At 41.6% G+C, this 13941-nt stretch overlaps 1 protein-coding gene across 10 annotated transcripts in view; it reads right to left on the bottom strand.

Moving 5' to 3' along the window:
* sptan1 (spectrin alpha, non-erythrocytic 1) overlaps positions 1 to 13941 on the bottom strand; it is a 47254-nt gene that overhangs the window by 18538 nt on the left and 14775 nt on the right. For 6 of the 10 annotated variants that reach the window (XM_042509100.1, XM_042509099.1, XM_042509103.1 and 3 more), the window contains exons 5-28: positions 12452 to 12732; positions 12186 to 12330; positions 11917 to 12071; positions 11555 to 11690; positions 11311 to 11412; positions 10420 to 10557; positions 10211 to 10321; positions 9739 to 9816; positions 9459 to 9614; positions 9123 to 9327; positions 8086 to 8267; positions 7737 to 7980; positions 7460 to 7582; positions 7123 to 7340; positions 6818 to 6910; positions 6585 to 6719; positions 5626 to 5774; positions 5297 to 5353; positions 3249 to 3447; positions 2658 to 2762; positions 2533 to 2565; positions 2389 to 2424; positions 1762 to 1809; positions 228 to 319 (exon numbers count right to left, since the gene is read on the bottom strand). In XM_042509100.1, the coding sequence (XP_042365034.1) occupies positions 228 to 319; positions 1762 to 1809; positions 2389 to 2424; positions 2533 to 2565; positions 2658 to 2762; positions 3249 to 3447; positions 5297 to 5353; positions 5626 to 5774; positions 6585 to 6719; positions 6818 to 6910; positions 7123 to 7340; positions 7460 to 7582; positions 7737 to 7980; positions 8086 to 8267; positions 9123 to 9327; positions 9459 to 9614; positions 9739 to 9816; positions 10211 to 10321; positions 10420 to 10557; positions 11311 to 11412; positions 11555 to 11690; positions 11917 to 12071; positions 12186 to 12330; positions 12452 to 12732 (3221 nt within the window). The remainder of the gene's footprint in view (positions 1 to 227; positions 320 to 1761; positions 1810 to 2388; positions 2425 to 2532; positions 2566 to 2657; positions 2763 to 3248; positions 3448 to 5296; positions 5354 to 5625; positions 5775 to 6584; positions 6720 to 6817; positions 6911 to 7122; positions 7341 to 7459; positions 7583 to 7736; positions 7981 to 8085; positions 8268 to 9122; positions 9328 to 9458; positions 9615 to 9738; positions 9817 to 10210; positions 10322 to 10419; positions 10558 to 11310; positions 11413 to 11554; positions 11691 to 11916; positions 12072 to 12185; positions 12331 to 12451; positions 12733 to 13941) is intronic. The other 4 variants (XM_042509105.1, XM_042509109.1, XM_042509110.1 and 1 more) reach the window with 2 other exon arrangements.

Here is a 13941-nt window from a genome sequence, read left to right as displayed (position 1 = left end):
GTTCGATAAGAAGGTTTTGTACAAAATGTATGTTTTGAACTGGATGTTCTTGACTGTCATGGCTGTTTGCCACTTTCTCAGGTCACCCCAGCTCCACCCTTCTTACCTACATTTCAATTTTATGGCTCGGGTAACTAGCAAAGATGGAAGTGTCATACAATAACAAACTGGAGCTTCCGAAAAGCTATCGCATGGACGACATGTGTCCTTCAGTCTTTAGTTGGTACCTGTGGAATCGCTGCACCTCGTGGGCACTGCCCAGCATGTTGCTCCTATCTTCAGCCAGCTGCTGCAGGGACCGCCAGCGATTATTCAGCTCCTATACATCAAAGAATCAACATTAGACAGCAATATACACTCTATGGAGTTCGCTCAGCACTTCTGCAGGATGGTTCTTTGTTTTTGCAATGATTTGCAGTTTGATAACTCAACACACCCTCAATTAAAGAGGGACACAGAGAGTGATTTAGTCATTAAGCATTCAAGTTGTAGATGTCAACTTTTTTGAATATTTTTTTTCATATTTGCTGAAAATGTCACTATATTTACACAGCACTACATGAGATAGATAGTATGTTCGGAAAATAATACTCTTATAGCTACTTCATTGCCTTGCAGTGCTTCTAATGGCATTACTGCATGTGAACAAAAACAACCAATCAGAGCAGAGGAGTCTCTAAAGCAGCTGTCAATCATGTCGATCACTGCTGTGAACTGCAGTCAAACTGTCAAACTAGTCAGCGCTGATCAAATATGAATAAGGACTCTGTTACTGCCGGAGAGCTGTGCTTTTTGGCTCAACTGTTTCCAACCAATTTGCGATTATATCGCATTACATGTAAGGTTATCCACAAAAGATAACTGCAACAATTTCATTACACACAACAAAATTTCCAAACCTGGAAAATTAGAATTTGAAATTCCTTGACTTTTTTGGGTTTTCCATGACCGTGTGGACCCTGCAGATCATTCATATGGTATCTAATATATTCTTTATATTGTTCATAATAGAGTTTTTAGCGTGTTGTCCAGCAAGATTCATTCACAGCTCGTGTAATTGGTTTGATTGGTTTAACATGAACACCAAAAGGAAGCCACCGGCAGAGAAAACTAGCATGCTTCGCTGTTTGAACCCGGCATCATGTACGTCTTTCAGAATATAGTGACAGTTTCACAAAAATGAAGCAAAGGTTTTTTGTTTTCTTAAAGTTAACAATTGTAGCTTTAAACTGCGTCATCAGATAAACTTGGAGATAATAATTTAAGGTGAGGAATGCCAAATCAAACATTTAACATGAATAAAAAAAAAAAAAAAAATGCAAATACAATGTGTGCTTATAGCGTGGTAATTTGCATAGTGTGTCTGTTGGGCACAAACAGTAATGGACAAATACAGGCACACAGATAATGGGTTTGAAGTGCACAGGACTGGGTGCATGTTAGGGACATTACTTAATATGTGGACAATAACAGGATGTATGAAAGGATGCTGAGGACATAACTCATGTAGCATGCCAGCATTCATTCACACTACAGTCAACTAAATGGATGATTACAGGACAAACAAATGCAATGGGAAACAGGATGAAACCAACCAAAACTGAACACTCGCGTCAGGTTTCAGGGAACAGGAAGAGACAGGTCACATGACACCAAAAGGAGACCATGACGATGGGGTTAGTTTTCTGATCACGATGCAGGACGGGAGAGCTACGGCAGGAACGATTCAAGGTGCGGTCGGGTTGGACTAATTAATCTTACCTTGATAGTATTAAAGTTAGCCGTTGTTTGAACAGCCATGCGTATATTCTATAGTCAAAGGTGAATAAAACATGGCAGAAAGAAAGGAGGAGAGGAAGAGGACAAAAACAGAAAAACACCACACCAGTCAAGAGTGTTATGGAAACTCCCAGGGTTTGTGTTGGTCTTCACCCAAGATCAATCACCACTTTACACCAATCAGGACACAGTACGCACTGCAACCATGGCTCGAGCAGAACCAGCCCCAAACACTGAATTATGATGAATCAAACAAAATTACTGTAATGATTGAGACATCTTGAGACATCTTTTTAAATCAAAGGGATATTAAAAAAGGCTTAGGAGTTCCCAGGCTCCCAGGTTGTCTCCTCAATGTCTCATCATATTCACATGTAACATTGAGTCCCATTCCAGTAGGATGTCTTTGGGCATGTTTGCAGCAAATTCCATTGGTATCAAACATCAAACCCCAATGCTGAACAGTCATGCACAGTTACAGTATCAGATCAAGATTGACAAGCTGTCAAATCTTTGCAGCTGATGCAGTTTGTCTAAAAATACTGAAAGCAAATAAATGTTTGAATGAATTTTCTGGAGACAGACTGAACAGTGTTGGATGAAGCTTACCTTCCATGGAGAGGCAGTCTTGGAGTCAGCTTCATCCTGTTGAATGAAATGTAAGCGTTACACCAGGCTTTTTTCTCGTTGTGATATTTTAAATGTTTTTTAAATGTTAAGCGAGAAGTGTGAAAAGTACAGAAATGATCCAACCTTGCCAGGAGCAGCACCCTGCAGCTCTTGTTGCTGTATGAAAAAAACAAAACATGATGTCCGTTGAGTGGCAGGTAAAACAGGGGAGATTGCTCATAATGTGAAGCTAAGTTTGCAGAACACACCTGAGCCTGAACCATGGGGGCCTCCTCAGCCATGAGGCCTTCAGACTCCAGCTCAGAAGCCACTTTGTTGATGTCCCTCAGGCGAGACTCGTTGGCCTTCAGGTCCTGGACCAAACGAAGATCAAAATATACTTTTGTGAGACATGAGACATACAAACAATTGAAAAAATACACTCAGCAACCAAGAGAGTAATTATATTCAAGATGAAACAGCATTTTTAAAAATGTCAGTATTGTGATTTATTTCCTAATGAAAAGGGGAGGCAGGCCGCAGATAACGTTGGGAGGATTTTGACTTGATAGTTGAAAACTGGGCATGTCATAACAGTGAGGCTCTGACAGTGTATGCTGATGGGATGATGGGAATTTTATATGATGTACCATTTCACAGGAATTTGTGAAAACATTTGAGAAGAAAAAAAGAAGCCAAAGGAAAAACACAAAGGTTTCAGCCTTTTGGGCTTGAACACCTAAAAACGATAGTTGGATTACAACTTATTGCACATTGGTATCTGTTAATATATGTCTCTGCAGTTTGTAATTAACTTTATTCTGTAGAAGAGAAGCTTTTGAAACATGCGTGGACATTACCTTCTGGAAGTCGTCAAACTTCTTCTGCAGGACCTCGACCTGCTCCAGGTCGGAGCCCACCTCCTCATTAGTGAGGGCGCTCTCCTTCTCGTTGATCCACTGCTGCAGCTCGTTGGCCTCACGGAACAACATGAACTTCTTGCAGCTCTTCTCCAGCATGTCCTTGCGTTTCTCTCCCAGCTCCAACAGGGTGCCATATCTGGAAGACGGGCAACCATAAAATTAAATCATGTTATGTGCCTTCAAAAGCTTATCCCTCCTTACCATGGCTCATTTTTTAACATTTAAAATGATTGGTCATTTTCTGGAAGAATGAGTTCTTTTGAGAATATTGTATCTATTTCTAGTGATCACTGTATTTCATTGCAAAAAAATCATGATTGTTAAAATCTGAATTGTAACACTGATCCTGCAGCGCTGAAATGAGTCAATAAAGTGGCTGAAAATGTTGTCAGTCATTCATTAAGCAGAGATGGAGAACAGTTGCTGGGTTTAGCTTCTCCCTAATGTAAGGATTTGCTCCTTTTATCCATTTAAAAAATGTAAAATGGGCATTTTGTTTGAATTGTTGCTCAAACAAAACTAGTAATTCAAAGATATCTTCCTATTTGGGATTATGTCTCTTAAATGTTATACACAAAATGAGATATCGTAAAAACAAAATAATGATTGCTGAATTATGAAGATTATTATTATGAGTGAGGCGAGTGTTTATACCAATCTTGGAATCAGTCTGATTGAGCTCAACAGGTAATGGACTGATTACATCACATTTGCTTCACAATAATCACAGCTGCCTTTTGTCTGGAAAAAGGAAACCTTCAGAGCTTTTACAAGTTGAAAAAAGTAAAGACAAACAGTCCAAATAAAAAGCCAAGCTGTCCTTTACTTTATTTCAGAATAATGAGCGACATGTTTTAACTTCGGGCTCCTTCAGCTTAAGGCAAGTTAGATTTAAGGCTTTTTATGAACTGTTGGTCAGAATAATTTAAAGACAAAATGAATAATGACCAAAATTTAAGAAAAAAAGCCATGAAGCAACAGTTTTTGTCTTGTGGCAGAGACTGTGGGGTAGAAGAGTTCTGGTGTTTGTTGATGGGTTTTCTTGGCAATTTTGTGTCTCTCATTCATGGGATTCAACTGCCTTGATTCCCACTGCACAGAGACCGAAAAAATTTGTGCATAAAAACATAAAGTCTCCTATGCATTGCCTTGTACAAGACTCAGCCATGCTGGGAAATCCTGGTTAAATAGTTAACTTTCATTGAATTTGCACAATGTTGTCCAGGGTACAGACACAGTGGATCCTCTGCATTGTTCGTCATGCTATCCTGATATATGACATCAATGCCAGAGGCATTCAGTCATTTTTTTTAAATTTTTTAATGATATTAGCAATTTTTGAAAATTTACAATTCAACGTGAAAAAAAGCCCAGTTATTAAAATTTTACTTCCCGTTTTTCCCGCTTCAAGTCTTGAAAGTTGATTTAAGACATTTGACACCAATAAGGCGGGTTTTTTTCAGATGAATGAATTCAATGTTATTTAAGACTTTTTAAGGATCTGCAGGAAAACTGCAACCAATAACATCTGCAAGTAGTTGAAGTAAAGTTTAGACTTATAAAGACCTGAGGTTTTTTTTTAATTCAGTTTTTTTTGTTGACCTGGCCTCTTGCTTTTTTATGGGTTCCTTCCTTTTATTTTATCCTATCATTTATTTTCTTCGCTCCGTTTTGTAATGTGATCACTCTGAGCGTTGGACAGTGAGGTAACCTTTCCAATAATGAATCAAAGCCCAAAATGTGAGGAACAGAACAGCTTATGACATGACAGAAATCAGAACTCAACATCCAAAGACAAGCCTGGGATGAGAGGGAAGAGGAAGGTGTGAATCAGTCTTCTATCCCTCTACTGAATAGAAGATGAGCATGAGGAAGACTCAGTGTCACAACATGAGGGGCTTTTGGGGGTTGGGAGGGATGTAAAAACTGCGCTGATATTTATCACGATCACAAGAACACGCAGAGGGACGCTAGTTCCTACTCACAGCTCTTCCACCTGCTTCATGCGCACAGACACGCTGCAGGCCTCCTTGGTGACAAGCCTGCTCAGCGGCAAGGCAAGGCGAACGCACAGCAAGACAAGATTAAGGTGTTAAATACAGCGAGAGGACAGCAGAGGAGACAAGAGAAAGATGCCAGGGGAAAGGTCATTAGTGTTAAAGAACTGAGCAGAAATTATGATTTGATGAAAGTAAAGAAAGGTTCCACAGCAGAGAAAAGACGGAATAGTTGACACATCCAGTAGGAGAGGAGAAAAGAGTTAGTTCAGTACATTCCACTGCAGGATTTAAGAGTTAAGGTGCGAGTTTCTTACTGATTCTCAATCTGGTCCTGGCGCAGTGCGATACTGCCATGCTCATCCAGCAGGTTCTCCCTGGAGGAGGACTGGGTGGGGTCCAGCTTCTTCACATAGGCAGCAGGAACAAATCCCTGACGATCGTTCACCTCCACTTTCCACCAATCCTGCAGCAGGGAGGACATGTTGATATTGATGAAATCATTTATAATATACAGCATCTTATTGCAAATGTTTGCTCCATTTTCATTAGACTTCTCAACAGGACGGAAAAATAACAACCCGCACTGATCTGACCTGTGTGAGTTTGAGCCTGAACCCGGCCCGACATCATCACAGAAAATACTTTCCTGAGCCCGACCAAGCCCTTCCCCCCAAAGAAAAAAACGATAATTGGCTTCTAACAACTGTGACACACCGGCTGTTTGGCTGCATGAGCCATGCGCATCTCCGGCGGAAATAGAGCAACATGTAACTTCATAAAATACAGTCTCTGACTTTGGTTTGATATCTAGTGTTGGCGGAAAGTTATTGCACATTTGCGATCTGTTGTTAGCGCCTTTAGCTTGTTTACTACATGACATGAATGCTGCTGTCACACTGAATGTCCTGCTGTGCCCCGTTCAAAGTATTGAAAAAAAATATTCAATTGCACAGCCGTATCTGATTTGACTGAGATAACTCGGAATCAGTAGTTGCACAGTTATTATCTTTAATCCCTTGAATGGCTTTATGGTGAAGATTGACAATTGATTATTAATAGTTTACTGATCATTACAGGTACAAACAAATAAATAAATAAATCACTTAAGATTTGCATCCCTAATGTTAATGTACCCAAACACTAAACAACCTAATCACTGCATTACTACAAGTAACATGCAGATTACTGCTGGTTCAGTTTTCATTTAAAGTGGTTAGTTGGAGCCTGATGTTCAGTTCATGGTACAGTCACGCTGAGCCACTGTTATCTGTACCTTGTTAGTGCTGTTGAGCAGTGTGAGGATGTCCCCCTTCTTCATGGTAACTTCACGAGGACTCTTCTCTTGGTAGTCGTACAAGGCCAGTACCAGCTCTTTCCCGGTCTCATCATCAGTTGGTGCCACTTGTTGCTGTTGGATTACAACAAACAATGTAATCTCTGTTTAAACTGAAGACAAATGGATTATTTTACAATTCCCAAACAGCTGAGAATGGAATCGACTTTTACCCTGCAGGACTGGGCCTGTTCCTTCAGGCCTTGGATGCTGCTGCCATAGGCACTCAGGTCAGACATCAGGGCCTCATGCTTCTTCAGCAGAGCCTGTGGAGGACAAACTATTCAGTAAAACTGCATTTGTCACAAAGGGATATAAACTTAAGGCTTCTGCAACACATGTAACATGATCAAAGACAGATCTTAAGGTGGAAACACAGAGATTAACGAATGACAAACTTTATACTTAAATAGAAAGAAGTTTAAAAAAACTAACATTTGAATTACTGATATTTTGTTAAAATCCTCTGCTCATATACCTCAGCAGAGTCCTCGTCTTTGCCGTAGTCTGTGCTCCCCACGATGGGCTCTTTCTCCCTCATCCAAGACTCGGCCTCGTTGGCATCAGCAAAGTACTGCTGGGCTTGCAGAGAGTCCTCCAGATCCTGTCTCCTCTGGGATGCTTTAGCCTTCAGGGTGTCCCAGCGTCCATGCAGCTCAGTCAGCTTAGCTTTCACATCCTCTCCAGCAAAGTGGCCTGAGAAGCGCACACTTGAATGATCAGCATTTTGAAAACTGGGACAATATTTCCATTGCTTAAAGGGTTACAAGCACTTCATAGGAGACACCAAACAACACTTGGCTTTAAATACAGACCTTCCTCCACCATGGCCTCTCCTTTCTGGGTGACAGCCTTGATGCGAGGCTCATGACCGGTGATCTCGGCCTGCAGGGCCTGGTGCTTCTTCAGCAAGTTCTGGACACCAATCAGGTCTTTGCCTGAGGAAAACACCAAGAGAGACTTTCTTCAGAACTTCATCATTCATCAGAAATATCTGAGGGTGCTTGTCCATGTAAACTGACCATCTGAAGGACACTACATTTTTGACCATCATCTTTTATATCACAAGCAAATACAGCCAAGCAGTTTTACCTCTGTTAGTCGAGGCAGCAATGGGCTCTTTCTCACGGATCCAGGTCTCCTCATCCTCCACATCTCTGAACAGCTGCTGGAGCCTGAGAGAGTCTGACAGTTTCTGTTTGCGTGCAGCCATGGGCTCGCGCAGAGCTTCATAGCGCACAACCAAAGCCTCCTGTTTTTTGCGGATGTTGTCAGCATCAAAGTGTCCAGCCTCTTGGAACTGGCGAGCCTGGATTGTTATGCCATCAATGCGATCCTGAGAGAGATTAATTCACATATTAACTATTCAAGTATTGTGTACAAAAAAAGAGCTTCAAATAGTATCAGAGGTCCTTCATGATGTTAGTCTATCATTCGGTACCTGGTGAGCGGCTACATCAGCCTCCAGCAGTGCATGTTTCTTCTGCAGGTTCTGGACACTGGTCAGGTCTTTTCCATAGTCGTCTGAAGCCAGGTGGCCCTCAACCTCATAGAGCCACAGCTCAATGTCCTCTACGTTCCTGTTGAACTGCTGCTGCTGGTTGGCCTCACGCAGCTTGATGCCTAAAGTAAAAAGGCAGAAATTAAATTTACAATCAAAATTCAGCTCAGACTGTTCTCATCACTAAAGGGTTGCTGCAGGGGTCTATACTTGGTCCATTGCTTTTTACATTATACAAAAATAACATTATTCTTCCAAATCAGTACTATAGTGAGATTTTATGCAGGTGATACAATTTTATATGTCCCTGGTTCCACTCCGACCAAGATTCTGACTTATCTCTAGTCTGTTTTTGATGCCTTTGTTGTGCCTTGTGCAGACAGCCATTCAAGACTCATATTAAATATATGGACCAAACTACCTTAAACCCTACTGTTTAAGTCCAAACCACTTCATATTTCTTTTCTTTTCTAAGTGAAATGCTTCACCTACCAGTATATAATCCTTAAATATCCCATATATTTCATCTTGGCGAAACTAGTTTGAGGTACGATGCACCTTTCAAATTAAAACAACAAAAAAAACCCTCCAAACTACTCTCAAGTTGGATCCTTTCATTTCCCTCTGAGATTTTAAACCTTTATTCTGTTTTTTTTGTCCTTGTAGATTGTACTTGCTGCGTGATTAAAGCAGTTGTCTGGTTTTATTTGTGTTGTTCTTGTATGCTGGTTGTGCGGTTGTTTGACTGTAAATGTTTCCTGTCTTTAGGTCTGTTGTGAAAAAGAGATCTCAGTGCCTGAGTAAATAAAATGACTAAAGCTTATACTCGACTATAAACAGAAGAACCACCATGTTTGATTAAGGATGTCACATTTGACAATATTAACTGAGCTGAATCTATCCACATACTGTAGCACCTCCATTATCTTCAATTCTGTTTTAAAACTGGTCAGCCCCAGCTTTCCCATAACCAGTACCTTTGAGCTCGGTGGCCTCCAGCAGTTTCTTCCACTGGGAGCTGACCTCCTCCATGCGGCCGGCCACCTCAGTGGAGGCGTAATGCTTTCCATCCAGCAGCTCCTGGCCAGACTTCTGCAGGGCATCGATGCGGCTCTGGTTAGCTGACAGCTCAGCCTCAAAGGCCTGGTGTTTCTGTACCTTTCCTTGCAGGTTGGAGGGGTCCTATTGTCAACAGAGTAGAGGCACACAGGGCAGAGAATGGGAAGGTCAGAAACAGCGAGCATAGTACAGGGATTTACAAACTTTTGAAAATGGAGGACAAAAGATCTCCTTAGGGCTTTTTGATGGACTACCTTGTAAGCCTCATCTGTGGCGGTCTTCATCTTCTCGTTGATCCAGCTCTTGAGCTCATCGGAGTCCCTGAAGAACTGCTGCAGGTGGAAAGAGTCCTCCAGGGCAGCACGGCGAGACTGAGCACGCTCATGCAGGGCGTTGCGGCGGCTGAGCAGCTAGAAATGTGCAAAGGAAGAGAAAACATATTGCTTTTAAGTACACAGTAAGAAAAGTGACAAAATTCAGCCAGTTGCTTTAGCATTTTGAGATAGATTGGGCATTTAAATTAATAATACTTACAGCATCTCTGCGGGTAGCCACGTCCTCTTTGGCATAGTGGTTGTTCTGGATTAGCTTAGTAGCAAACTCATCCAGGGCCTAGAGATATACAACACAAAGAGATTGTTACAGTTGCTCTGATGCCAGCATATTATAGCGAGTAGAAATAAGTACGAGCACAAGTATATAAAAATACAAAATAGAAATACAGTAATAGTCAACAATAAGCACTAGTCTGTAAATATTTAAAAATAAAATTATTTAGAATATGCTACGTATGTAAAGTTTGTAAAACATACAAAGAATGTCGAAGAATGTAAATTAATTATCTGTGCAATGCTACAATGAACAACAGATATACACAGGTAAAAATAACAATAATAATATATACAGTATATTCAATATGTGTCACATACAGTAGTAATGGTATTCTCGCACAAAACCTGGAAAGTGGAATGTGAATTGTACAAGTGGATAAACTGGAGCAACTTACAGTGATCTTCTCTTCCTGGGCACTGAGGGACTTCTCAAAGTCCTCATGTTTCTTCAGCAGAGCCTCTACACTGTCCAGGGAGTCACCAAGGTCTTCATTCAGGAGGAAAGCCTAAATCATGGACATACAACTTTAAAAAGTAGCACATCATATCAACTACACAATAGTCACTTTTTTTCTTGAACAGAAGTTTCGGTGTTTCAGGTTACCTCTTGCTTGCTCATCCAGTTGTCAACTTGCTCAGTATCCCTGTAGAAGAGCTGCAGGTCCATGCACTGCTCATACTGCTGCCTACGAACCTCCCACAGCTGCAGCAGAGACTCCTTCTCCTCAGACAGGATGCCCAGCTACACACAGACAACACACCATGAGTTTGATGTTAAATGTCTCAATATGGTATATGCTAGTGTGCTGTTATAGCTGCAGTAAGATATACTGCAATCCATTGCGGATCCAAGTCAATAATTCTGACTTGCTTTTCCCCACGTCTAATCTAAAAGCATCCCGGTGCTTCTACTCGGGAAAACATGGACGCTCGCAGCAAACTGATGTTTGTATGTCAAGTCCCTGTGCTTCACAAACATCTGCAGAGGACCTACATCCATTCCAACAGTGCCATTAGTGAAGTGAAACGGTGTATGAAATAGGTCAAATGTCTTGTTCATCCACGCTCATTTAATAAAATTCAACAGCTCAAAACTGTGTAAGCAGTTGCAGCTGTCAGCTGTCATATAACAGAGGAGGTAAATGATTGTGACTGGCATGTTATGCCGTTATTATTGTTTAGAAAGTGCTGCCAACGCATATGTTTTATATCACGTTCAAGGCGGACGCTCACGTGTTAAACATCACACCAGTCACGCCTCGTTTGATCGCAGGATGCTGTGATGCAGTGTATAATCACACACAGGAGCGGAATGATGCCGCCATCATTTGGATCTGTGTAAACATGTAGGGGCTGTATAAAGGACAGACATCGTTGCGGCCCTATAGCGCCATCTCTGTGTAAAAGCAGCTTGTGACTTCCAAGTATAATATATTGCAATAATAATATCACACAAAAGAAAGAAAGTACGATGTGGATGTTGTCATAGTCTTACCTTTTCCTTGACCTCGTCAGAGGCGTAGTGTCCTGTGTTGAGCAGGGCCTGGCCGGCTTCATCAGTGGCTCTAAAGCTGTCTTCATGGGCGTCAATCTCTCCCTGGGAAAGACAAAGGACAACCCTGCATTACCTCCTTTATAAATGTTGCACAATTGTTTGTATTCAAGCTTTTAAAGAATAAAGCTAAACTGTTTGACTAATTCCAAGACCCGATGACTTGATGTGTTTTCAGATATCTTACCTTATGCTCCTGGTGGCGGTCTAGCAGAGCCTCAGCTCCAGCCACATCATTGGCCAATTCGTCAGCATTGATCAGAGCTTTCATCTCTGTCACCCAGCTGGTCAGATCCCTGAAGTCAGCAGTGAAACGCTGCAGCCTAAAAAGAGATTAACACAAGAGGGCAGGAGTGAGCAGAGTTCTGTGGAGAAATGTTTAACAGAGCGGCACCGAGGAAATATCTGCCCTAGGAAAGCAGTTTTTGTATTCTAATTTAAAAAAAAAAAATGAAACAAAAGAAAACCATATGCAACAAATTTGATGTGTCAGATGACAGTGACATGACTCAGCAAAAAAATCTGACGCCAAACTGTCTGTTATCTCACCGGTAGGAGTCATTGAGTCGGGCGTGGCGCTCAGCAGCCAGGGTACGAATCTGTTCCCAGTTGGTGATGAGCTCGTCCTTCTTCAGATGGATTTGGGAGGCGTTCTGTGGATGGGTCTGCTGCAGGCGCTCTGCATCACCACCAAGTGTGTTGACCTGATAGAAAAACAAAGGAAAAAGGGGAAAGACTAAGGAGTTTAGACCAAGTTTTTAAACTTCATGGCTGTGCTGTAGATACATATATTGATATTCTGTAAATCATCTTCTTGCCTTATCTTCCAGGGCAGCCAGGTCTCTCTCCAGACCCTCGTGTTTGCGAAGCAGAGCCTGCACACTGGCTAGGTCACGACCAAAATCATCAGAGGCCATCAGTTGCTCCTTCTCCTTGATCCAGCTGATGGTCTCATCTACATCCCTGTTGTTGGATTTGAACACATAGGTTTGTATTTACACCGTGACAAAATACCATTTCTTACTGGAACCTGTCACAAATCACAAAGACAGTTTAGTCCATATGTTGCTCTGCTGCTGTTTACCTGTTGAAGCGCTGCACCTCAGCAGCCCCAAACAGCTTGCCCTGCCTCTGCTGAGCCAGACCCTTCAGGCGCTGCCAGGCTGTGTTGACCTCGTCCTGCTTGCGGACTATGAGCTCGGCCTCTGGATGGGCTTCCTGTATCAGTTTGGCTGCAAGCTGGTTCACCTCGTTCACACGCTCCTCGTGAGCAGCCAGGTCAGTCTGGAACTCCTCAAACTTCTTCTGCAGAAGCTCCACATGCTCCAGGTCCTGGCCCAGCTCCTCGGAGGTGGCCATGGCCTCCTAGACGTGGAAGCGGACAAACAACGTTAAGGCAAATATTACATCTGCGTTGAAGCTTTATCAATTTATTATTAATCATTACATTTCATTTAGGGTGTGAATTAGGTAATTTCTAACAAAGTCAAGTAATCATTTGAGGAGGTACGTCTTGACAGTGAATATTTGTAACATCTGAGCAACAAGCACCAAGTTACCCCTCCTACTGCACACTGAACTGCATCACCAAACATTTCAGTCAGCTTTAAGGATCTCTGAGCCCCTGCAGCCACAGCTTCTTATGGCTCTTGCATTTTATTTATTTTTTGGTTTTATGGCATAATATTCTTCACTTGCAAATGGTGAATCAAAAGTTTACCTCATGGCATGCTGTTGCCTGACAAAACTGGGTTTCATTCCTCATTCAGAATAATAGATACCTTTGGACTCAGGCAGTCTTATTAACTTTTAACTCCCAACTGACATTTCCTTTAAATGAGCACAGCTCTCTCTTAAACTCTTTTATTAGAGCAGCTAAAAAGGAAACACTGAGACGGCATTTCGTTTCTTCTGCCAAATGACTACAAGACTAAAAGAGAAGTTTAGGAAGACTTAAACTTAAAACGCCAAGAATGCCTCTAAATGAAAACACGAAATATTTGTTCACTCCAGGTTTAACATTTTTCACATAATCCATTTTTATTGGCTGTGAATAGAGACGCACCGATTGATCAGCTGGTGACTGGATTCAGTCTCAGATAGCTGATTCTTCGTCGATCAAATTAACATGCATGCGCTGAGTACGATGGTTCACTTCACTGCAGCACACTGTAAAGACTTTTGACAGAGCTGCTGAAACCTGTTTTCAAAATGTATCACTCATTCCCATACATGCTGCAGAAGCTTCTGTGTTAAGCTATCTAGCAAACTCGGGTATGCCATCAAAATCTGTAATTATCATGGAAAAAGTGTAGCACAACAAAGCTGATGCTAACTTTTTAATGTGAGTAGATGGAAGAAGCTGAAAAACGTTGCTTCTAAGTCCAGGAGATATAACTCAATAAAAACCACAAATATGATGTTCTTCCCTCACTGGCTAGTTAGCTGATTAGACAAGATAGACAGTTGATGATAAGCTTAAAAGATTCACACAGAAAAGTTCATGCTAACTATTCAATTCAAGTCAACTATTCAAGTCACTTATCATTAGTGCCATATGCTGGTGTTGTATTT

This window comes from Plectropomus leopardus, chromosome 20 (genome assembly GCF_008729295.1).
Source record: "Plectropomus leopardus isolate mb chromosome 20, YSFRI_Pleo_2.0, whole genome shotgun sequence".
NCBI lineage: Eukaryota > Metazoa > Chordata > Actinopteri > Perciformes > Serranidae > Plectropomus > Plectropomus leopardus.
This window is presented reverse-complemented; position numbering and strand designations above follow the sequence as displayed.